At 32.7% G+C, this 27244-nt stretch overlaps 1 protein-coding gene across 1 annotated transcript in view; it reads left to right on the top strand.

Annotated features, from left to right (window-relative positions):
- The window catches only part of LOC139489576 (uncharacterized), a 64391-nt gene that overhangs the window by 14050 nt on the left and 23097 nt on the right, over positions 1-27244 (top strand). The window contains exons 3-11 of the mRNA XM_071276155.1: positions 1782-2006; positions 6228-6461; positions 12176-12376; positions 13833-14006; positions 17372-17569; positions 18688-18822; positions 21499-21642; positions 22070-22213; positions 23716-23850. Of these exons, the coding sequence (XP_071132256.1) occupies positions 1782-2006; positions 6228-6461; positions 12176-12376; positions 13833-14006; positions 17372-17569; positions 18688-18822; positions 21499-21642; positions 22070-22213; positions 23716-23850 (1590 nt within the window). The remainder of the gene's footprint in view (positions 1-1781; positions 2007-6227; positions 6462-12175; positions 12377-13832; positions 14007-17371; positions 17570-18687; positions 18823-21498; positions 21643-22069; positions 22214-23715; positions 23851-27244) is intronic.

The following is a 27244-nucleotide window of genomic DNA, read 5'->3' as shown; positions in this document are numbered from 1 at the left end:
AGCGTATCCCGTTAAAGAACAATAATTACGACGATGCATTTTCACAATACTTTAAGCATTTGATTAAGTCCATACTTTAATATAAGATATTACTTTCATGGTCTAGAAGCTTATATCATACATTTACATAATGAATTATAAAAAAAACCTCATTGATTCCTTTGAACAAAAATGTGGCGTTCATTGATCAAAATTGAAAATCCACTTTAAGTAACAACTTGTTACTTCTTGCTGCTTATATATTTAACATTTACAAGACAAGTTAAGGAATATCATATGCATATGAGTAATGGGATGGTTATACTCAACAAGATTCCGAGAATTAAGAACATGTTCAGTTGAATGCAGGAAGATGAGAAATTGGGTTGCCCGTGTTTGCTAGTCTTAGAAACAACTATATATTTTGAAACAGGTTGGAAATTGCTAGTGGACAGACGAACGTCCATCATGCTCAATATGTTCTTTATTTTACATTATGGGACTGCTCCTGATTATCTCTGTAATATGATGTTCCTACTTGTGCTGATAGGAATCTCAATATCATTCATACGTGTTTGAGAAACATGAACAGTTTTTTGAAAGTAGACGTACACCGTATAAGTATTAAACCCAATTCTGCATGCAGTTGTGGCCATCCTGTTGATGATAGGTTTCACTATTGTTTAGTTCCCTTTTCACAGAGAAAGTTTGTTTTCAACATTAGAAAGATGTGCTATATCGATTGAGCTTCTATTGGCTGGGAAGGATGACCTTTCATTTCAGCAAAACAAAGATTTTTTTTCTCAGTCTCAGTGTTCTATCATATATCAGAATTACACAAAGATTTAGAAGAATGAATTACAATTCTGAATTCCTACTTTCCAACTCAAGTTTAATTATTATTTCCTATAATATTGTATTTTTTGTTTTTGTTTTGTTTGTAGTTTGTACTGCATGTATTTCTACTATGTTTTTCGTCACAATCTAATATATTTTGTGTTTATATTCATATAAGGAGGGGACGTCACTAATGTTGTTATACCTTGTGTCCAATTCCTTTTGCTATATATGCAAATGAAATATGTTTAAACTAAGTAACAAAATAAATTACAGTAACTGTTGAAATCAAACATTTAACATTAAGTTTGATTTTCAAGTATTTTGGCTCTTGCAGGTGAGTCTTGATCGATCGCAAACTCGTTGCCATATTTGGGTTAAAGTTTTAATTGGGCCAAACATAATTTGAAAAAAAAGAAAAATATTAAACACCAAACATGTATATCTTATACCCCGTCACCTATAGTAACTTATTAATCATTGATTACTACAAAAGAGGGGCGAAAGATGCCTTCAGGAGTGATGTTCAAATCCAAAAATAGAAAACAAACTGACAACGTCATGGCTTAAAAAGAAAAAGACAAACTGACGAACAATAGTACACAAACTACAACATAAAAAATACAGCCTTAGCAACATAATCCCCTGGTGGTTTATAGGAAATAGTCAGCAATAAGTTTTCTGTTAAACTGTGTTCACACTATGTAATCTTTTCGGGTTAAACCCAGGAATAGTAACCCGAAATAATAAGTATAACACTTGATAACATGAAAAATAAGAACGATATCGTAACTTGGTGGAATTAAGGTCAACGATTATACATTTGTATGATATTTACTCATATGCCCTACTAATAAATCCCATCTTCAAAATATAAATGTGTTACAATCTATTGAAAATGTATCAGTTATAACATGCTATGTGTTATAATTATCATGTTTATATATTTTGGGCTTATTTTACAGATAACCTTACACCATTTGGCACAGCTACCCAAAGTACTAACTACCGTAGCTATAATGGTAAACCAGAATATGCTATTGAACCACCTATATCAAATAAATTTGCTTTGTCTAAATGTTCCCATACAGATGTAGGCCGCCGTGGAGCCCCAGCAGATTGGTGGATGTTTCAATTTTCTTTTGGAATTGCATTCATCACAGATATAACTATTTACTATAGAGAAGGCTGTAAGTATCAAATAAAATGCATGCATGTTATCATAAATACCTTAGACATTTTCACTTGTTTAGTTTAATCTTGATTCGTGTACAAGTAACTTAATTACGCTTCTATGCACAATCAGTTGCAAGATAATAAAAAAAAACCACACAAGGTAGTCTGGTTGTATCTATCAAACTAAATTAAATTCAACGAGTTATTTGAACCATACAATATCAATATCAAAAGACTTTAAAAAAATGAATGAAATAGAAATACCAGGTGAGAAACAAAAGACTTAAAAGTTTTAACAACTCTTTTAAAACACTAAATTTTCTTTAGTGGTTAAAAACGAGTATCTTTCGGCTGTGTTGTTAATAATCTCTAATGCTGCATCAATAAATAAACTCAGCATAGATACCAGGATTGCAATTTTATATTTAACCCAGACACATGGTATATGAAATAAAAATTAGTTTAGTCTGGTGATGCCTTTCCTAGTCGCCATATACTGTGGTTTCAACCCATAACAAAACGATTAATGGGATAGAAATATCATATTGCAAGATGTTTGCTTTGAACATTTTGCTACAAATCAGAAATGGTAAAATTGTTCATAATTAAAAGGATCTCATTATTTGTGAAATGATTCGTGACATCCGTAGATTTGTTTTTATTTAACCATAAGTTGAACAATTACATTCGAATATGTTATCCTTTGAGACCGTGAGGGGTACTATACGAATATAAATGCCCAACCCATGGTTAAATAAAACATATCTACGCCTGTCATTAACTTTTCGATTCTGGTAGGACTATTTCGTCAACCGTGAAAGTCTATAATAGCTAATACAAACAATATTTTTTTCACAAATTTCGCGGTCTATATAATTTTACGAAAAAGAATACATGCGAAATCAAATGCTGACAAAATGCATAAATATACAAAGCCATTAATTTTTTTTATAGTCTGTTGATTTTTGTTTTGATATTTTCGAGAGAAAAAACGAATTCAAATACACAAATTATAATTTATATGTCCATCAACAAAAACGAAGAGTTGTTATACTATTTGAATAAATTTATTCAAAATTCAGTTCTACTTTCAAGTTTAAGAGACAATGAACTGTAGAATTTAAAGTAGCAAAATGGTTAAAAAAATATCAATACAATTATTTCCGTTTGATAACTTTTGATCGAGCCGATTAATCTTTGTGAAATTTTAATACAGCGAATCTTGTCAGGTCTATAAATCAGCCTATTTGGAACTTCTTGTGTGCTTTTGTTTTTAAATTTGTACAAAAACCGAGTGCGGAAGTGATAATTCTCAGCATTATTTTTTTATTCGTGTTTGACTATTTTGATATGAGCGTCACTGCTGATGAGTCTTCTGTAGACGAACGCGCGTCTGGCGTACTAACTTTTAATCCTGGTACTTTTGATAACTATTGATATGTTAATACATATATGAAAAAATTAACTCCCTTGACACAAATCGCACAAGAAGTTATAGTTACAGGAAATGTTTTAAATTAAAACATGGAAATGTGGTATGAATACCAATGAGTCAAATTAAATATTCACCAATGTTTAAATGATGGTTGATGTAAGAATTATTAACAACCACACGGCCTAGTGTGACTTGGATTAAGAATTGTCTCACTGTCACTCAAACCAAATATTCTTATGTATAATATTCGTGTATTGTTGATTGAGTGCTAAAGGATAGTTAATACAACTCATACGGGTTAATCGGTATAGCAATTCTATTTTGTAAACCCTCAACTATTCATATTCTAAGACCGTTACGGTAAGACGACACTGAGTTTACTAAATGTATGGAAATGCAAATTTTAAAGATAAAGGGAAAATAAATTGAATAATTATAACCCAATGATACAAATAAGCAAACCGACCTGGAATACATCAACACACAGTCATCAACGGTGTGTGCAGTGGGATAAAGGTGATGACCGAAACTGCATTCACGGTCATCCGAAGATGTTGGATGATAATTTAGGTCAGTATATGTATTGTCTGTTAGAGTGCTTCTATATCATTGTCTTTACAAAGCATACATTGGTAAGATGTAAATATATAAAAGATTCACACGGAAATCACAAATTACTACCAATAAATGTGTTTGAACCAGGAAATTGGATTTGAAAACATCGCTTAGATGACCGTAACAGGATCAGCGATTCATAACAAGGGTGATCGTTATTGGTTAAAAGAGGACCGTAATTTATCAAGGATGGCCGTAACTTTTAAAGGATGACCGAGAAATAAGAAATATCCATATTTGTATTCATAGCTTTTTGTTGAGTTTGTCTCAATAGGGGTTCGGTTAGCGAATATAAATATGTTTAATCAATTTCTTTTTAACTTTTTGCCGTAATTTGAGTTTATAACAATGATATTAAATTGCATATTTCTCGTAAGTAATTAAATATTTATTGATAACGACGTTAAAAGTTTAATACATATTGACAGCGATACGAAGAAAAGTTGAAGAAAAAAAACATATCAATTAAACATATAAATATCCAGTAATCGAGCCCATGAGTATGGTTCCAAAGGAAGCAGCCTAAAATCTTAACATCTGCCAGAAAACTAGCACATTCCTTTGAGAACACCGGATCCGATGGAACTGCAAAACTTATTCTGCATTCTGTTGGTTTGGCTGCTGTGTGTTCAGCTGATATTCCTTGTGCTCTATAACCTAAAAAGTTAATTCCTTTTGTTTCTAGAACATACTTTTTAGAGTATAGTGTTGACTGGAAATTAAAACTTCCGACATCCAGTTACAAATGACAGCAATATTTTCAGTTAATATTCAATTAGCTATGGATTTCAATACGAAAATGAAGTCTTCGTATCTCCCTATCTCTTTTTTATTTAGTTTTGCCTGAATATTTGGCAAAAGTTCATTAATATAAAAAAAAAAGATGTGGTATGATTGCCAATGAGACAACTCTCCACAAGAGACCAAAATGACAAAGAAACTAACAACTATAGGTCACCGTACGGCCTTAGCAATGAGCAAAGCCCATACTGTATAGTTAGATATAAAAGGCCCCTAAATAACAATGTTAAACAATTCAAACGAGAAAACTAACGGCCTAATAAAGTTCATTTCTTAATTCCGTTTGACAACATTCTTCGAAATAACCGGCACTGACTTTCAAATTTGATGAACATCTTTTGAATGATATAGTTTGTTCTTCTAAATTTATATTTGGCTGATAACCTTTTCCTAACATCATTTTAAGTTTTGTTACTTCAACTCCAAAATGTACGGACCGATATGCAGAATGACCAGTGTTTTCATCCAAACCTTTCTTTCTTAAACTAAATATTTGTGAACCAACATGATTGCCTATATTGTGTATCAAAATGTCTACATTCGATGAAGTGAATTTGCAGGTAGTATATTGATAAGACATGAACTTATCTGAAATAAAGAACATTTGCAATGGTAGTTGAAATGATATGATATCAAAAGGGTGAACATGCCTAGTGAATTTTAAAAAGGTGTATTTATTATATGACATTAATAGGAATCCCAGAAATGAAAATATCTTGTGGCTTGTAGTTGGAGGCTACATATGGTGAACTTTGTATTTGAAGCACGCCTTTTTTTCTTCTACCTATAGAATAAGGCTGTCTTATAAATATTTGTTATACCAACACGATTAATTATTTGATACAAATTTTTTTTACAAATACAGATAATTCTTAGAATTGATGGTCATCCTTTAAAAGTTACGGTCATCCTTTATAAATATCGGTCATCTTTTACAAATTACGGTCATTTTATTTTTACCAATCACGGTTATCCTTGTTATATGATACGGTCATCTTGAAAATATTTTAATGATGAATTCCGGTCATCTGAGCAATTTGTTCAAATCAAATTAATTTCCTGTTTCATACACATTTCTCGGTAGTAATTTGTGATTTCCGTGTGAATCTGTCATAAATTTACATCGTACTAATGTATTCTTTGTACAGAAGATGATATAGAAACACTTTAACAAACAATACAGATACTAGTTTGTCATCCGACATCTTGGGATGACTGTGAATGCAGTTACGGTCATCAGCTTTAACGCAGTGGTAGGCGTTTATAAGATATTGCAAGCTGTAAATCGTCACAAAGGCAATAAACAAATAATACAAAACAATTAAATATATGATGATTTTTCTAAAAGTTTAAAACTAAAATTGGAGGTGGGTTTATTTTACAGTAGCCCGTCGTATGGATGGATTCAAACTATGTGTGACCAATACATCAACTACTCCTCCTGACAGTGATGCCTGTTATGAAGATCCTGGACCAGGTCTTCCAAACATCTTTCAGAATATTTCTTGGAATAAACTTGGGAAATATGTCATTTATTACGATGATAAAGGATCCGAGGAAACAGTTCCAAAGCGATCCGATGGACCTGTTGTTGAGTTATGTTATGTTGCAATTAATGGTAGGTCCGTCCTAGCTATATGCCTGTCCAAAATCATTTGCCTGTAATTCAGTGATTTTTGTCTGTTGTTGCATATCATATTTGTTTTCCATTTAATAGTTTGGACATAAATAAGGCCACTAGTTTCTCATTTTAGGTCTCTGACATATGTTATTTCGGGGCATTTTAATAACTTATTCTGCTGAATGAGTTTTGCTCATTGTTGAAGATCGTACATGTACGTTGACCTATTGATAGTAATTTATATATTAATTGGTCTCTTGTGGAGAGTTGTCTTATTTGCAATCATACCACATCTTCTTTTTTATATTCACATCAACAAATGCAAACTATATTTAAAAATATATTTGGATAAACGACAATCACTGCGCTGTTGTATGATTCATTTGAATATAATACTATCATTGTGTAATTTAGCGTCACTGATGAGTCTTTTGTAGACGAAACGCGCGTCTGGCGTATACTAAATTTAGTCCTGGTATCTATGATGAGTTTATTTAGGTAAATTTATATTTAGATTGTTTAAGCTTAGATCCTAAATGTTAAAATAATGTTTGTTTTTTTACAAACAATTATTTACATCCGAGGGGTGGGATATAAGTAAGGCCGTTAAATTTTTGAAACTTGATAAATCTCCTGGGGAAGACGGAATTGTGAATGAATTCTACAAACCGTATTGGTATTTGATAAGTGACGACTTCGGGGCGGTTATTAAGGAAATTTTTGACAACAATTTGCTCTGTGAATCTCAATACAGAGGTATGATAACGCTTATGTTTAAGTCTGGGGAGAGAAAAGACATAAAAAATTGGCGTCCTATAACGCTCTTGAACACGGACTATAAGATTATTTCCAAAGTACTCGCGGAAAGGTTAAAAATGTATTACCGCAAATAATTGATTTCGATCAAAAAGGGTTTGTCAAAGGGCGCAACATTTTTCAAGGCAATAGATTATTACAAGATATTATAGATTTTTGTGAATTAGAAGATGAGGAGGGTGCGATATTATTTTTAGATCAACAAAAAGCATTTGATAGACCGGAATGGGAATGGATCGATTTTTGCTTATTAAAATTTGGGTTTGGGGAAAAATTCAGGAGTTGGGTAAAAATGCTTTTCATTAACGCTAAGACGTGCATTCATACGAATGGGTTTACTTCTAGATTCGTAGGCATAACCCGTTCAATTCGTCAAGGATGCACAATAGCCCCGATGTTATATATCCTGCAAGAAGAACCACTTGCAGCATCAATAAGAAACAATCCTAATATAAAAGGAATAAAACTTCCTACTAGAACTGGGGACTTTATTGAAACAAAGCTAAATATGTTTGCTGACGATACTCAACTCTTTAATAAAAGCGAGGAGTCTATAGAAGAAACATTTAAAACTTTAAAACTGTACGAAAATGCTTCGGGGGCTAAAATGAATATGGATAAGACTGTTGGCATGTATTTAGCCAAGTGGCGAAATAAAAAACCAAAATTTAACAAAATTAAATGGTCTAAGCGTCCTGTGAAAGCATTAGGGGTACTACATGGATACGGGGTGGACTTAGATCAAATTTGGTTAGAAAAAAAAAAATAAATAAAAAGCTGTATGGAAGTTTGGAAATCAAGAGATCTCACATTTACGGGAAAAGTTTTAATTATTAAATCCTTTGCACTGTCCGTCATTGGATACGAAATTGAAATGAGAGGTATCCCGGATATATACGAAAAACAAATAAATAATATTATATGGTCCTTTATATGGGATGGGAAAACAAACCAAATCACTAGAACAGTGTGCTGTTTACCGAAAGAAAAAGGGGGGGGGGGGATAGGAATGATAAACTAAAGGGACTTTATTAAATCAAAACAAGTGAAAAGTATGTACAGTATTGTCAACTCAAAAACACAAAAATGGAATGCAATAGGAAAATACTGGTTAACGTCACTAGACGAAAAATATGATACAGACTTTTTTATATGTTCGTGTTCGGACACTACATGTTTAAGGCAAATACAAATGTCCAAATATTATAAAGAACTTTTAATTTCCTGGACTGACGTACAGAAAATCCAAAAATCGGTCACGAAAGAGGACCTTTTAGAAGAAAATATGTTCGGCAATTGTAAATTTAAGTTCAAGGGACATGCATTATATTATGCAAATTTTGCCTCCAGTGGAATAAAGAAAATTAAAGATATATGGGACTTAAACAATAAATCCTTTAAAACTTCTTTTGATATTTTTAACAGTCTTAAAGATAAAAGGAATTGGATTGCACAATATAGCCGCATTAAATCTTCGTTAACACCTCAACAAATTGACGTTTTAAAAACAGACTCTAGCACACATAGTCATTCTGATGGACCTATAAAAATAATAAATTCTTGTCAATTTATAAAAAAAGGGAGTTGTCGTTGATGCCAAAAAATTATGCCTTAAAGATATTAGATTCTTTTATGAGAATAAAACAGCTCCAAATAGTCAGTTGAGGTGGAATTTACATTTTTGGAATGAACTACCATGGGATTACATTTTGGAAACTTTGAATAAGAATTTAGCTAACAGGAAAATTAAACAATTTCAATGGAAGTTACTACATAACATAATTTACACTGAAGAAAAGTTACAAAAAATGAATCACTCAAACGGGAAGTGTCATTTTGCAATGAAAAAGAATCACTATTTCATCTTTTTATTTATTGTAAACTGGTGGCAGACGTTTGGCGGGAAATTTTTGAGAAAATAAGGGAATTTTGTTCAAAATTAAATATCCAAAAATTACAAAAATCGGAAACAAGTTTAATTTTTGGGGTCATTAATGCAGATGCATCTTATACCCAAATTTTAGATACGGTGCTTTTAATCACGAAATGGGTTATCTGGAAAACTAGAAATATCGCAAAATATCAAAAGAAAGGGATAAGTAAATCGGTGATTTTAAATATGATAAAACATGAAATGCAATTTTTGCTCAAATATATTAAACCGAATACGAAAATCGAAGCCTTGTCTACTATGTGTGACATTTTTTGTATATAAATATATATTTTGCGTGGTCAGGTCAGTGCAATGACCTCTTTGATACTGATCGAATAATAATATGTACACTGCTCTCAACTCCCTACATGTAATTTCTGTTGTGTATGTATTCATGTATATCATCTAATGGTAACAAGACATGTTGTATCAACAGGTTCATATTATAAACAAATATGTACTCACCATATCTTTGAAATTAATCCTTATTGGAAATCAAAATCATTTATCCATTTTTTAGCTCACCTGGCCTAAAAGGCCAAGTGAGCTTTTCTCATCACTTGGCGTCCGTCGTCCGTCGTCGTCCGTCGTCGTCCGTCGTCGTCGTCCGTCGTCGTCGTCGTTAACTTTTACAAAAATCTTCTTCTCTGAAGCTACTGGGCCAAATTATACTAAACTTGGCCACAATCATCATGGGGGTATCTAGTTTAAAAAATGTGTCCGGTGACCCGGCCAACCATCCAAGATGGCCGCCATGGCTAAAAATAGAACATAAGGGTAAAATGCAGTTTTTGGCTTATAACTCAAAAACCAAAGCATTAAGAGCAAATCTGACATGGGTTGAATTGTTAAACAGGTGAAGATCTATCTGCCCTGAAATTTTCAGATGAATCGGATAACCTGTTGTTGGGTTGCTGCCCCTGAATAAGTAATTTTAAGGAAATTTTGCTGTTTTTAGTTATTATCTTGAATATAAATTATAGATAGAGATAAACAGTAAACAGCAATAATGTTCAGCAAAGTAAGATTTCCAAATAAGTCAACATGACTGAAATGGTCAGTTGACCCCTTTAGGAGTTATTGCCCTTTATAGTCAATTTTTAACCATTTTTCGTAAATCTTAGTAATATTTTACAAAAATCTTCTCCTCTGAAACTACTGGGCCAAATTAATCCAAACTTGGCCACAATCATCTTTTAGGCTAGTAGTTTAAAAAATGTGTCCGGTGACCCTGCCATCAAACCAAGATGGCCGCCATGGCTAAAAATAGAACATGGGGTAAAATGCAGTTTTTGGCTTATAACTCAAAACCCAAAGCATTTAGAGCAAATCTGACATGTGGTAAAATTGTTTATCAGTTCAAGATCTATCTGCCCTGAAATTTTCAGATGAATCGGATAACCCGTTATTGGGTTGCTGGCCCTGAATTAGTAATTTTTTGGAAATTTTGCTCTTTTTGGTTATTATCTTGAATATTATTATAGATAGAGATAAACTATAAACAGCAATAATGTTCAGCAAAGTAAGATTTCCAAATAAGTCAACATGACTGAAATGGTCAGTTGACCCCTTTAGGAGTTATTGCCCTTTATAGTCAATTTTTAACCATTTTTCGTAAAGCTTAGTAATATTTTACAAAAATCTTCTCCTCTGAAACTAATGGGCCAAATTAATCCAAACTTGGCCACAATCATCTTTTGGGTTAAATTAGTAGTTTGAAAAATGTGTCCGGTGACCCGGCCATAAAACCAAGATGGTCGCCATGGCTAAAAATAGAACATGGGGTAAAATGCAGTTTTTGGCTTATAACTTAAAACCCAAAGCATTTAGAGCAAATCTGACATGGGATAAAATTGTTTATCAGGTCAACATTTATCTGCTCTGAAATATTTAGATGAATCGGACAACCCGTTGTTGGGTTGCTGACCCTGAATTGTTAGTTTTAAGGAAATTTTGCTGTTTTTGGTCATTATCTTGAATATCATTATTGATAGAGATAAAATGTAAACAACAATAATGTTCAGCAAAGTAAGATTTACAAATAAGTCAACATGACCGAAATGGTCAATTGACCCCCTTAGGAGTTATTGTTCTTTATAGTCAATTTTTAACAATTTTCATAAAATTTGTAAATTTTTACTAACATTTTCCACCGAAACCAATGGGCCAAGTTCATTATAGATAGAGATAATTTTAAGCAGCAAGAATGTTCAGTAAAGTAAGATGTACAAACACATCACCATCACCAAAACACAATTTTGTCATGAATCCATCTGCTTCCTTTAATATTCACATAGACCAAGGTGAGCGACACAGGCTCTTTAGAGCCTCTAGTTTTATGAATGAACTACACATCCCTTTAACAAATCGCACGTGGTAAATGATCACTCGACCAGAAATTTAATGTAATTGAAATTAACATAACAAAAGACTTGATGCACGATAAAATTGAAACTGCTTAATAAATACAGGTAGCCTTTGTGAGAAATAAATAAAGATAAAAAACATACTTTATTCAAATAATTATATATGGTGAGAGGTATAGATATATAGATCGATAATGATTGCAGGTACATGTACATTTGTACAAGGATAGATAATATTTATAAAGGTTGATGTTGATAATTTATAGTGGGAGTTTTTTTCTCATTTGCTTTTTCCCCGACAAATGAGACTGTAAAAATGGGGCTCCCTTAGTTGCTTCCCTGGGCAACTGAGGGTTGATGTAACAGGTGATTGTTAATAAAGTATGTTTAATATTAAAAAAAAATAAAAATAAAAAAAATGTTTGTTTATTACGACAACACCTTCTGCTGTCACATAGTGTGTGTTTATGTATGTATTATATGTATTATTGATGTTGATATAATTGTATACCTATAGTTTATGTAGATTTTGGTATAAAAAGATATAATTAATCACTGATTAATCAAATAATCGTTCGAACTATTGTTCCTTTCAGGGTGTCAGAAGGGTTTTTGGGGAAGTAATTGCTTGACTAAATGTCCCGAAAATTGCATCGAAGGTAATTGCTTCCCTGGAAATGGTTCTTGCGTTTGGGGATGTGACCCTACAAACTGTTTAAATGATGTTTGCAATAAAGATACTGCAGTATGTACCGACGGTTGTAAAGAAGGAAGGACCGGAAAACATTGTAACAAGTGTAAGTCATTGTATATCCAATAGTATATATTGATAGCATGTAATTACTTAACGTTATGGATATTTCTTTCGACATCTTATAATTTGTGGAAAGTATATAACAGCCACACTGTAATTTTATAGGCCTTATACAACATTAAAAGAGGGGCGAAAGATACTAGAGAGGCAAAAGATACTAGAGGGACGATCAAATTCATATTAAATTAAAAAGATTTACTGGCAACGCCTTGGCAAAAACGGAAAAGTACAAACAGACAATAACATTGAAAACTAAACACTGAGCAACACGAGCCCCACTAAAAACTGTGTTTTTCAATATGCTTTGGACGAGTAAGGAGAACCTACTGCTAGTATGGCACTCGTTGTAATGCTCGTGTTAATATATACCCGGTAACAAGTTTAATTTGGTAGGTTACATTCATGAAAAGGGGAAAGAGATTGCAGTAACGACAACAAAAACAATCCCGATATCATCTGTGAAACGGATATTCCATAACGGTCAACCAACTCGTGATGACATATAAAGTTAACGAAGGGATGATTTTAACTTTATCATTTTAAGCTCTTGGTTTTATAACTTACTTGTGAGCAGCAACCCTATGTTAAGCAAATTATGATACGAAATACAAGCCCGGAATATAAGTATATACCCATTGTCCATTTTTTTCAAAATTGACATGTTGAAAATGATACAGTTGCAATGTTGCTCTATGTTGACTACAATCCCGATCCCTTGGCATGAATGTAATCTACCGAATTATACTATTTACCGGGTTTGTGATAACACGAGCAACACGACAGGTGTCACATGTGTAGCAGGATCTTCTTACCCTTTCGAAGCACCTGAGATCACCCCTAGTTTTAGGTGGGGTGGGTGTTGCTTAGTCTTTTTTTTTCTATGTTGTGTCATGTGTACAATAATTTATCTGTTTGTCTTTTTCATTTTTAGCCATGGCGTTGTCAGTTTATTTTCGATCAACGAGGTTGAATGTCCCTCTGGTATCTTTCGACACTCTTTTGACACTATATGAATGATATAATATAATGAAACTACTGTTTAAGAGTCACTCAGGTAGAGTTTATCTTGGACTGTTTTGTCGACCGATTTTATTTCGATGCTAACACACTATGATATAGAAAAGATATATATAGCAGCGGAAATAATTAAAAGTACCGTCATATCATTTTGGAATTTACTTATGGAATACTATTTACAAAAGCGTGATAAATTTGGGTAAACCATAAAAATGATTTACTAGCACTTTTGGTTTACGACGTACTAGTATATGAAGTTATTTAAGAAAGACATGTCAGCTACCGATTGACGTCCTTAAAGCTTCAAATACAGTACATTTATCTCTTAATTATACTTATTGCCAATAGTATTCTTTACTTATATTCTCTTCACTTTAGATATAAAAAAATCGTACTGTACTACATACATATTTTTATTACAGATAATTTGGCATCCTACAGTTCGGTCACACAGAATCCAAGTGGAAGTCTACCTGCTAGATTAGCTATAGACGGAAATAAAACTTCATGTTCCAAAACACAAGGAAAAATTGTAACATTTCAAGTTGACCTGAAGAAAGCAAGGGCTGTAACAGAAATATTTGTAATATTTGTTGGTATGTTATTTTACAAATGATAATTGATATAAGGATTGTCAACCCCAAGAAAAACCTTATTAGTGTAGTCAAAAGTTCAATCTTAAATGTTAACGGACTATTTATAGTTTCAAAAATAATAACTCTCTCTTCATATCTGCATGAACTATATGTATTTAAGATTCTGAATTTCATTAATTTTTGCCAGGGCAATGACACATTCGCTGTATATATATTCTCAGTTGAGTAACAAGTCCGTAAGTTTTTTTTTCAAGCCATCTAATTTTTCTATTAATTAAACTCTAACTCAAATAATGAGGGCTAACTATTTCGTTATTTAATGCCTGCACAATTTAAGTAAACTATGAGGAACCTCCGGTGGCCGAGTGGTCAACGTAGTTACTACCGTAATCACTAGCCAGTCAACACTGAGGTTGCGAGTTCGAATCTCGCTCGTACAGGTGCACCCGACTCCTATATTAATTGACTAGGATGGTCAGTTTCCCTATCGAAGGTCGGTTGTTTTCTCCGGGCACTCCGGCTTCCTCCACCAACAAAAACTGCGGCCACGAAATATCCCGAAAGTGGAGCTTAAAAGTGGTTTCTTTTTTATATTTCGTAATTGAGCATGTCGTCAGTTACATGTATCACTGAATTAGTACAATCAGAAGGTTGTATTGTATTTCCACTTGTAGAGCTTTCTGGTGAGGACAGTTTACATGATTTTAACTGATAATATCGTTTAAATATGGAAATCGCACATTACCTTTGTTTTTAATCCCTTTTAGGAATTACTTGACTTATTTTAAAAGAGAGGTGAAAGATACCAGACGGACAGTCAAAAAATAAACTGACAACGCCATGTCTCAAATTAAAAAGACAGACAAATAATAGTACAGAAGACAAAACATAGAAAACTATAGGATAAGCAACACGAAACCCGTCCAAAACTGGGGGTGATCTCATGTGCTCCGGAAGGGGTAAGCAGATCCTGTTAAAGTGGAAAAAATGGGAAAATATGGTCTCTTGGCTTATGAAGTCATTTCCATTCTCTCATTTTTGAGCGTCAGTATCACCAGCCAAGTTGTCAGCTTTTGTTTTGACACAAATTGACACTAAAATGCTCGTTTTTATGAATTAACTGAATCAATATCTTAAATGGTTTTGCATAGGCGGTAATGGTATCGTTTTTTCCTGTAGCTCAGTCCATATCATAAACTTGGATATGTATGATAGCTCGTTTCGAAGCTGTAAAACATTCATACATGTGGTTAAATTTTCGGAGTACGAACATTCTTTCGTGATGCGGCTCCTCATGGTTAAAATTCCTTTTTTACCACAATAAAAGATAGACGAAATATACCAGAGAAATAGTCAAACTCATAAATCGAAAATAAACTGACAACCCCTGACTAAACACAAAAGACGACAAACAGACAAACAATAGAACACATGACACAACATAGAAAACTAAAGTATAAGCAACACGAACCCCACTAAGTTCTTTGAAAATTTAATACTTTGAACTCATTTAATAACTGCATAGTTTTTACACATTTATTCTATGTTCCTCATTTCGAGGCGCACAAAGGATATTGCCCGAACTGTTTTCAAAATTATTAAGCTGTCTACCCAAGAAACAGATTACATTATCTGTATATGACAAAACTTTCAGAATTTCGGGTTTTCGATGCTTCGTACCTTATTTTGCCTGGAGTACAACATTTAAATTCTGGTATCTATAACAATGTAAAAATACATTGACACAGGACAAATAAAATTGAGAATGGAAATGGGGAATGTGTCAAAGAGACAACAACCCGACCAAATAAAAAACAACAGCAGAGGGTCACCAACAGGTCAATGTAGCGAGAAATTCTCGCATCCGGAGGCGTCCTTCAGCTGGCCCCTAAACAAATATATACTAGTCCAGTGATAATGAACGCCATACTAATTTCCAAATTGTACACAAGAAACTAAAATTAAAATAAAACAAGACTAACAAAGGCCAGAGGCTCCTGACTTGGGACAGGCGGAAAAATGTGGCGGGGTTAAACATGTTTGTGAGATCTCAACCCTCCCCCTATACCTGTAACCAATGTAGAAAAGTAAACGCATAACAATACGCACATTAGAATTCAGTTCAAGAGAAGTCCGAGTCTGATGTCAGAAGATGCAACCAAAGAAAATAAACAAAATGACAATAATACATAAATAACAACAGACTACTAGCAGTTAACTGACATGCCAGCTCCAGACCTCAATTAAACTGACTGAAAGATTATGATTTCCTCATATGAACATCAGGCACAATCCTTCCCGTTAGGGGTTTAGTATCATACCATCATAACATATATGAGAAGAACATAACCCGTGTCATGCCAACAACTGTTTTTAGAATAAATGTGTTCAGTTCCGATGCAAAGACCTTATCAGTGCCTCAATATTAACGCCAAAATATGCAATCTTTAATGACTTGACAACAGTATCGTAATTATATCCCTTCTTAATAAGTCTATTCAAAGGTTTTGTAAGTGTCTGAGGTGAATACTGACACCTTTGTGCTTTATAAAGAATATTTCCATAAAACAATGGATGTGAAATACCTGAACGTATTAGAAGTCACTAAAAGTATATTTTCTTTTTTTCCATTAATATATGACGTCATGAAATCGACAAAAAAAATATCTAAATAGGATATAACTATTTGACATAATCGGCCAACTCAGTACTCGAATATTGAGACGATTTTAATTAAGTTATAAATTCCATCTCCTACCTTTACTAGCAATAAACCATCCTCAACTGTATATGGGATATAGAATGTCACCGGTTTCTGGGCAGAAGAAGTTGTTGAACAAAGATAATGTAAAAAGAACGCCTTGTACTTTTTCTAAGCAAGTTCACAGAGAAGATAATAAAACCTTATTGATTAATATTAAGCATTATTATATTTTGCCTTTTTTTAGCTTAAATGTTTTATCATCTTGTTGATTTTTACTTTGTGTTCCTAATATCATTAGATTATTCTGTCCTCTGACAGCAAATCTGTACAAACACAAATAAATCACTTCTGTTGTCTCTCTGCGTCTGTAACAAACAAATATGTAAGTCAATAGAAACGACAGAACATATTTCATCGGAGACCTGCACTGATTTCACTACCACAACTGGACAACTGGTAAGTATTTTGATCGTTGAATTTAGACATAATTGAATTTTGTTGTGTTTGATTGATACAATTGGGGTTACAAACAATGAAACATACTGATATATACGTGGTGCATTATATTGCTACTGAAAAATCAATTGCATCAATACAGCATGCGTCAGTTTGTATTTTTTGTTTGTCCATTGTAAGACTATTCGAAATAATCTAATTTTAGAACACATTACAACAGTTGGTGATCATATCATTTACGCTTCCAATACAAGCTCTTCTTGGAAAAATGGAACCGTTTTATATCAAGGAAAAGCTATTCCTGCTGAAGTAAACTTATCTACCATATTCAGATACTTGACTTTTGAACCTCTACCTCAACAAGCTTTTGTTATACTTGAGTTATGTGAAATTGGAGTAATTGGTGAGTTTTTTTTTTTATATTAAAACAAAACAGTAGGCTTTGAGAATGTTTACATATTGAATGCACAAATACGATAATGAAATGACCACTTATTTAAGATATAAACACAAGATCTTGTAGTTGAATGCAAGAGGGAAAAAAAACTTATTAGACTTTATTATCTTTTGACCTGTGTTGGTTAGTTGTTAATTAACTGTATAATCTTCTACTATTTTTGCGGGAATATTACCATAAACAATGCTGGCACATTTTAAGGAAAGTTATTTGATCTATAATCGTAAACTTCTATGTTGACTGGTCTCAGATGGAGAGTTTCCTCATTGAAAATCACACCACATATTATTTTAGTATTTTATCAACCTTGAACATGGATTGTTCTCTCTTCCAAAAGACTCGCAATCTAATAATGACATCTGAAAGTCTCTTTATTGTATTGTTGTAATTAATATACATTTTTCGTCATACGTAAGTCCTGTCAGTAAAGTGTTGTGCCAAATCAATTGTAGCTGTATATATTTTATATCCCAGTGTTGTACGTTAGTTAGCAATCATGGTGCGGCTGGCCAGTATTTAGTGTCAGTCATGTGTTATTTACTGCGTAATAAAATGACGTTTAAATCATAAAGTATGAAGGTAATTTGTATAAATGTAAAATCAAAAATAAAGTTTTATAGTTTATTTGCTAGTAGAAAAACCTTCACAGTAATGCTTCGTCATTTATAAGCAATTAACATTTATGCATTGTCACACCATTTATAATACTTTTCCCGATTTATTCGAAATTTTCACCCGACAACGTATTTAAACAAAACACAGTTGATTTCAGTTGCATGTATGAAAAGACAGAGTAGTGGGATATATCATATACAGACAATATATAATATGCAATCGTAATTTGAAAATAGTCGGTGGAGCAATGTTCGGTATATATATTTTTAATTAGTATAATAAGAAGAAAAATGTTTTTAAACTGAGATAGCATCCCCTCAACAAAACCTAACATACAAAAACAGTAACAGTAACAATAAACAGTACATATATAAAATCCTATAATGAAAACAATAGTCAGAATATGTTGTCCAAATACGTAATATTGATTATGTCGAATTGTTTGTTAGGTTGTCCACCGGGACACTATGGTTCTGATTGTACGGAGTCATGCCCACAAAACTGTCAAGGACCATGTCACCTTGAATACGGTAACTGTACATTTGGATGCTTAAGCGGATGGACTGGAGAAACATGTGGACAAGGTATGGAACATATGTTTGGTTGATTATAGTTTAATTGCATTCATAAAGATCGTATTAATGAGAATAACTTCCTTCATTTAAAAATTGTGAACATTAAAAAAAAACATTTTTGATTTTCATTTGATACAAAAACGATATTCTAATAGCCGCACCAATATGCAAGAACACAAACAAAAATTCTTTAAAAGCACATGAAGACCATTCACAAATCATGAACCAAAAACAAAAACAATAATACGGTTGCAAACAACAGTCAACATAAATTAATTAGAAAGTTTTGACTAATAACCACAAAACCCTAAGTAATAAGGAATAAAGTTTTTAATGGTTTGTTCTAAGAGTTGATAGCTAAGTATTTCAAAAGAACCATGCACATTTTAATCGATCTGTTGTGATTTGCCTGTTTGGACGACTTAAGGAGTATTGACTTTGATGGTAAATACCATTTGTTAAACTTGTGCATTAGACCTAATGCAAGTCAACAAGTATACATTATAATGTTTTGGGTTTATTTAAACAAAACAAGATCAAACTGTTCTGTCACCTAAACCATCAGGAAACCGACCAAAATGAAATAATTGCGATTATGTAGTCACTAGAATATCACAGGATTGCCTATTCATAGAGCAAAATGTCTTTTATATAATTGGTCAATACAAAAGAATTCATTTCCTAAATCGCTTTTTGTATAGAATTAAATGATAAATGAAAAGTTATCATTTCATAATGACTGAACTGTACAGGTTGGAACAAATTTCGCAATATGTTTGCGATATACCATTTATGCAAATAATTTTCATATTTCAGACAATGCACACATAGTGTTTGTATCTCCTAATTAACGACCGGCTTTAAGGTTAAGTCGTTTAAATCAAAAAAGTTATCTGATGGTTTACATTTACAAAGAAATCTACATTGTTTAATTTGGCAACGCAAAATGAACCCCAAATAAAACTGGAAAACTAACTGAAGAAAAAAGTCTAATTACGATTTGTTTATTAAGTAACCGGAGAGCATGATCCTACTTGCAAAATTGCATGTCTCCACCGGGATTCGAAATCGGTACATCTATGTTAAAAGGCAGAGCGTTAACTGAGCTAAAGAAGTACAGTTCTTCTTTACCTCAACCGCTTACGGTTGACTAAGTATCTACCATATGTTCTACGGGAAGCAATCCCGTCACACTTCCCCCACCTCAAGAGTCATCATACCATTATGACTCTCACACAAACATACCATAGCTAGAATTCCTCTCTAACCACTCTGGTTTGTTTAGTTGGGCGCCAATGTAACCGGAGAGCATGTATCTACTCTACAAAATTATATCGTCACCACCTTGATTCGAACCCCGGTCGCCTGCGTGACAGTCAGTGCGTTAAATCATGGCGCCAAATAATCCATTCCCTAACTCAGATGATCAAGACTGGCTTTATATGTTCTACCTGTACTAAGGAGGGGAAGCAATCCCGCTACACTATTCCCCTCACCACAAGAGTCATCATATCACTGTATACGACTCTTAACAACATAATCCCTGGCTATACTCCAAATAACCATCGTGGATTTTTTTTCTTCTCCAAAAGTAACCGGAGAGCATGGTTCTACTTGCAAATTTGCATGGTCTCCACCGGGACTCGAACCCGGGACCTCTGTGTTACAAGGCAGCGCGTTAACCGTTAGCCCAACCGCTTACGGCTGACTAAGTATGTCAGATATGTTTTATCATATGTTCTAAGGGAAGCAATCCCGTCACACTTATAAAGGTGGGGTAACAGGAGACTTTATTTGTACAAATAAACAAAAACCAATATTGCACCTGTTACTTGTACAGTATTCGGCAGATTGCACGATAAATGCTAATGAAGAAGCTGGGACTATTATACTAACAGTATAATAGTCCTAGTCAGAAGAAAGTACTTTATAAGATCTGGTGTTTCGGAGTTATTGTTGTTATTGCTATTTTCCACTATTCTATTTTAGCTACTATCTTCCAGTAACGTATGCTCATTTTATATAAATCACGCAGATTTATTTATTTATATTATTTTTTTTATATACATTGTATATAAATGATACAATAACACGCCTGAAAGGTTGAACTTGTATTTCAAAACTACTCGAAAACATAAAAAAAACAAATTGAATGAGTATGCAAAATATATATAATTACTACCCTGATTTTGAAAGGTATTGTGTGCCGTTCATTAATCACAGATTTTTAAAGAAAGTGTTATATAATCTCTCATAATAAGTTCAAGATAGTATATATCAGTCCATGTTCCTTATATACATGTACATGTAAAAAAAACGTAATCAGTTTGTAAAAAGTCGACTATGTTTTACAGCATGCAACGACGGGAAATACAGTTTTTATGGTGAATTGTATTCAACCACACCAACACATTTATCAATTAGAGCTTTTTGGTTTAATGATCACCCCTAGTTTTTGGTGGGGTTCGTGTTGTTTCTTCTTTAGTTTTCTATGTTGTGTCATGTGTACTATTGTTTTTCTGTTTGTTTTTTTTTCATTTTTAGCCATGACGTTGTCAGTTTGTTTTAGATTTATGAGTTTGACTGTCCCTTTGGTATCTTTCGTCCCTCTTTTGTCAACGTAAACAATTAGATAAGTTTAAGATAACGTTTCTAGATTTTATCTTATATATATTATCTTTTCAGCATGTGTTAATGGTAATTTTGGAACGAACTGTTCGAACTTTTGTGACGGGTGTTTATCTTTTAAGTGTAATCGTGTTGATGGCTTATGTGATGACAAAAACGCCTGTAATGCTGGTTATGTGTTCGGAGATTACTGCAATGAAGGTACATACATTGCTTGAATTTAGTTGTTCAAACAATTGAGTTTATTGTAAACATTGAAAGGTTGACGCAATACACGTCAACGAAATAGTGATGGTTATTTCAGAGATAGGGACTGCGATTATATTTGGGCGATTAATGAATGTCTGATGACCGACTTAAATGTTAGTTTCAAATCAATCTAAGTCGTGACGACTAGTCCACTAATACATAAACAAACTGCATAAACAAGTTATGATATTTTTAATTAAGTTTTGATATAAAAAAATAAAATATGGGTGATATCTCCCAAACAATATACAACTGATTTCGAAGGCAAATTTGACTTACCTCGTGTATGATACCCTTAAATGTAGTGTTCAATGTTTTGAACAAATTATCTTCTTCCTTATGTTGAAAGTACGGATTTAACATATACAACTTTTTCCAGAATGTTCAATTGGTCAATTTGGAACAAACTGTTCGGAAATCTGCAAGGGATGTAGATCTTATATGTGCGATAACGCTGATGGTTTATGTGATGACACATACACCTGTAACCCTGGGTATTTCTACGGAGATTACTGCAATAAAGGTACGTTAAGTGCGGTATTCAAATTGTGCATAAACTTGGTTGTGACACGATAAAAAGATTGACACAACTCTCCTCAACTACATAATGAGAAATAGAGACATCGTTTGTATATAAGCGTTTACATAATGTTTAATGACCAACCAGAATGAAGAATTAAATCGTGATAAAGCTTGACGAATAGTTCATTGTTCCGCTTCACTAAGACAGCAAGGACATACATCGCAAAATAATTTAGATTGCTTTTTAAGTGCAAAAAATGAATGATATACTCTGACAACACAGAACTGGCGTATTAATATGCAATGGTTAAACACCCAAAAGATACCAGGCTTCATATTTTGTAAATGGTATTTCACTTTCAATGTCTTGGCAATGTGTCACAGTGCTGCTAGGAGATTATACTGGCACGCATTCAATGGTAAGATGTTTGTCACTAGTAAACAATCGATGCTTGTTATATTCAATAATCTTATTATTTCAACTCATTTAATTTACAACCTTAGTTAATAGAAGAGAAAATTTCTGATATTTTCCTAAACTTGAACGTTGAAACGCAATGTGCAAGCGAAATCAAACAAACTGCAAAAAACGTAACTGCATATTTTGTTGAAAAAAATTATATAACGTAGACGCGCTGTTGTTTTCAAAAGGTATCCTTTGCTTCGTGCTTGGTGTTGTTGTAAACAAATTCAATGATTAATAATTATTTTTCTGATATAATGTTAGTTTTCCCTAATCAAAAAGGTGTTTTCGTAGATCAAGTTGACTATTATGCAATTGTGTAATATGCTGACTTCGGTCTGATTATTGTGTGGTTGCAATGCCCCTAACACAATGAAAAACGAAAGAAATGTAACACGTGACCATCATAAATCAGCTCACTTAAACTAAACTAAAACTGCTGACACATAAACTAGAAATAATAGAAATAAAGAAAATATAATAAAAGTGATATTATATACATGAGGCAAGCTTAAAACTAATGAAATTAGGAATATTGAATGGTGATTATTTGTAAGTGCTTAACCCCTCTTTTAGCACTTTTGGTTATATTAAGATAAATAAAGATTGGTGCCAATCGCATATGGATGCATCGAGGCTCGTACTCACACTCTCAGTTTTGACAGACTAGTGATATATGTACAGTAGAATAACAATCTCTTAGTTCTGTTAAACTAACATGTAGAACTAAAAAAAACAGCATTACCCTGTCTATGTTAGGAAAATTAGGCTTCTGACAATGCTTTTTGTGCTCTTTTCGTACAAATGGTGACGATTTGTTTATCAGGGAAAGTGCAATTACAATTTCATAATGACATTTAAAGACGTCTGCGCTAAAAGGGCTGTTTAAATCGCATTGCCCTTTGGACTCGGGGACCTTCACATCTTTTTTTTGTTCGGAGGCTTTTGATATCAATTGATACTTTTTATCGAAGTTTGACAATTACAAACACACCACAGATAACATCCTAGGTTAAATGCTGCATTTTGTCATCTATTAGCCTGTGACAATTGGTATTTTGGTCACAATTGTTCAATGGAATGTAACTGTCTAGCTGAACCATGCAACAAAGAAGATGGAATATGTCCATTTGGAGGTTGTAAAGAAGGATGGCATGGTGATTCCTGTTCTAAACGTAAGTAGCTTTATGTCGTACTTAGAAATGGACACGCGTAAATATAGACAATTCAATGTATCTAACTTAACCAAACCAAATGCAAAACCCTTAAGATGCGACATTTTATCACTTATTTATCTGTTATCTTGGTTGTACGGAATTTAACTCGGGTGATTCAGCCAATCAAGTCAAAAATCCGTATTCCTCCCGATCTGACTGATTCAAGGTACCAAACGTGTTTCTCAGAAAGCAAGCCTCTACTCATTTTGATACAAAGACAGGGGTGATTTTGCCTAATTCTACCTTTCAAAATTGCCTTTTTGAAATTGCAACGATTATAGGGGAGGGTTGAGATCTCATAAACATGTTTAATCCGCCGCATTTTGCGCCTGTCAGGAGCCTCTGGCCTTTGTTAGTCTTGTATTATTTTAATTTTAGTTTCTTGTGTACAATTTGGAGTTTCGTATAGCGTTCATTGTCACTGATCTAGTATATATATTGGTTTAGAGGCCAGCTGAAGGACTCTGGGTGCGTGAATTTCTCGATAGATTGAAAACCTGTTGGTGACCTTCTCCTGTTGTTTTCTCTATGGTCGGGTTGTTGTCTCTTTGACACATTCCCCATTTCCATTCTCAATTATATTTATATGATTCAATCAGACCAAATTTAATTATTTTTTTACAATACACCACCTACAAAAGATTTAATAAAAAGGAAAAAATTCTGAATTAAACTGTCATGACAAACTACTTTTTTAATAGTACAACAAATTGTGTTTTGACCATTATTGGAGGGAAAAAATATATATATTTATATTTGCAACTTTTTATGGCTAAAACGATCAGCCTGATGCAAATGTTATCAAGGAAGATGTATAGAAATGATTTATATTAACATACAAAGGAAGATGTGGTATGACTGCTAATGAGACAACTCTTTACAAGTGACAAAACTGCACAGACAATTAACAGCTATAGGACGAATGGCTTTCCTAATCAAAATTTGTAAATTGGAAACTCAGATCTTCATGTTGCTTTACCACATGTTTTGTGAATTTTTCTCTTCTCAAAATAACGTATGTAGAGACATATGCAATACTGAATATGTGAATGATTACCTTCCATCGTTTTTAAACGAAAACTGTTTCGAACAAAATATAGACGTAAAAATGTTAAATACTGTCATTCGGTGATTTTTTTTGCCTTTTTGATTTTTTTTCTTTTTCGTGCTTCACTGGTGAGTCTTTTGTAGACGAAACACGCAAATGGTGCAAATAAATAATTTCAATCCTGGTATCCTTAATGAGTATATTAAACCAAAATGAGAAAGTTATGTCTTCATAAAGTGTTTATTGCATACAGTACATATGTCTACGTTGTTCGGTTAGTTACTGTTTCAAAGGTTAACAGAAAATAAAAAAAAATGGAAATTTTAACATAGATTCATACACATGATACATGAGCCTATTTTATGTTCAAATAGTTTTGCAATGGAAATGTACAATGTAAACAAATTTCAAGCATAAGATGTATTGTTCTTTTTTTGATCACATTGAATAAACATTTTCAACAATAACATTTGGTGCAAGAAATATTTCCAAGAAGCAGGTATAGATATTTTTGTAATTACATGAGTAGTGGATTAATAATTTAAAGAATACATAGTACATTGTTTACATTCGTTATATTCTAAGCAGATATTATATAAGCCATTATTTGGTCCGTGAACTTGCACAATTAGGACAATGACTTCCAAATCATACACATTTTATTGATAAAATATTGGTAATATAATTTGCACACTTTATGAGTTATGGAGTAATACCACAATTGTTTTCGTAAATTTGTCAAATTGGAACTTTAATTAATTTACTCTTTTTTTCAAATAAAGACATATTTGGCATGTGTAAATTTCAATTCTTTCCAGTGATACAGACAAAATTTCACATTATATTTCATTGCATGTAAGATAATAACCATTACTGGAAGTTAACAAAACAAACTTTTACCACTATTTTTTTGTATACAAGCTTTGATAACAAGTTTCCAAATAAAAGCAAAATGGTATTTTGAAACACATGAGATATATCTTTATGACTCGGATCTTTTTTTACTTTAATGAAATGTAGAGATAGTTTACTACAAAAGTCAAATTCAAGGGGATATTTGTTCAACTCTTTTTTCTATGAAACCGCATGAGTCGTATTTTGATTTAGTGATACTTCACCTTCCTTCAGTGCAGAAAAGTTACTTGTGATGTCACTATGATATAAGAAAAAAATACGATTTCAAAATAAACGGCCAAAATAACCATGAGAACATTTTTGATTAAAGTTTTCTGATTGTGAGATTTATTTTAAAAGTTATTTATAAATAAATTATACTTATAAAGACTATTTTTTTTCTTCCTTCTACATGATCAATTCTATTGCAACTTTCTCCATCCCTTCTTAAAACATTCGGAATGTAAGAAAGAAAAGGTATTTCAAAACGTCATAGAATAACGACTATACATATTTTGCAACTGATATCGTTTTACTTTTACTTTCATATTCAGATTCGAACATGAGACAAATTTCAAATATTTTTAAGCGTTGCTTTACAAGAAAATTAACGGATGTGTCTCATTATTTATTTTGCAAACACTCATATAGTGTTAACATATTTTAAACGGACCAATGACCATAACTGGACACTTCGTTGATGAGTTTATCCCAAACCCCTATAAAAGATTGACTGGTCTATACTGAGCGGACTGGTTCTACTTCGCCCAGTCTAGTGAAATAAATCAGGTAACAGCAGCTATGTAAAAACACATCTTATATTAAAACATATTTTGTTATAGCCTGTGCTGTTATGTACATATAAAAGATAAAATCTAAAAATGATGATGTGTAACGTATTTTGGGGAATTTGCATATTGAATTAAAATAAAATATGTAAGACAAATTTTAAAAAAGAACAGTGATGTCTTACAGAAAATGAGCAACAAAAGAGTACCGGTTTATTATCTTAATTACTTTCAAATACCTTTTTCTTCTTTAGGTCTTTTTTTAGCATAATAGTACATAGTTCCGCAATAGTTTAATAGTCATTAAGTTTACCTTGAATCATACTCTTTCTTTTTGTATGAAATAGAAGCGTGTGAATATAAAATTTTGTCCGAACTAATGGTCAATTCAAAGTAAAAAAGGAGTAAATCAAACAACAACAATAATAACTTCTTTGTCATAATTGTATCATCGAATGTCTAAGGCTAGACTTAACATGTGCAGTAAGATTTGAACACAAAAACAGATAATAAAATTGAGAATGGAAATGGGGAATTTGTCGAAGAGACAACAACCCGACCAAATAAAAAACAACAGCAGAAGGTCACCAACAGGTCTTCAATGTAGCGAGAAATTCCCGCA

This window comes from Mytilus edulis, chromosome 1 (genome assembly GCF_963676685.1).
Source record: "Mytilus edulis chromosome 1, xbMytEdul2.2, whole genome shotgun sequence".
Lineage (NCBI taxonomy): Eukaryota > Metazoa > Mollusca > Bivalvia > Mytilida > Mytilidae > Mytilus > Mytilus edulis.
This window is presented reverse-complemented; position numbering and strand designations above follow the sequence as displayed.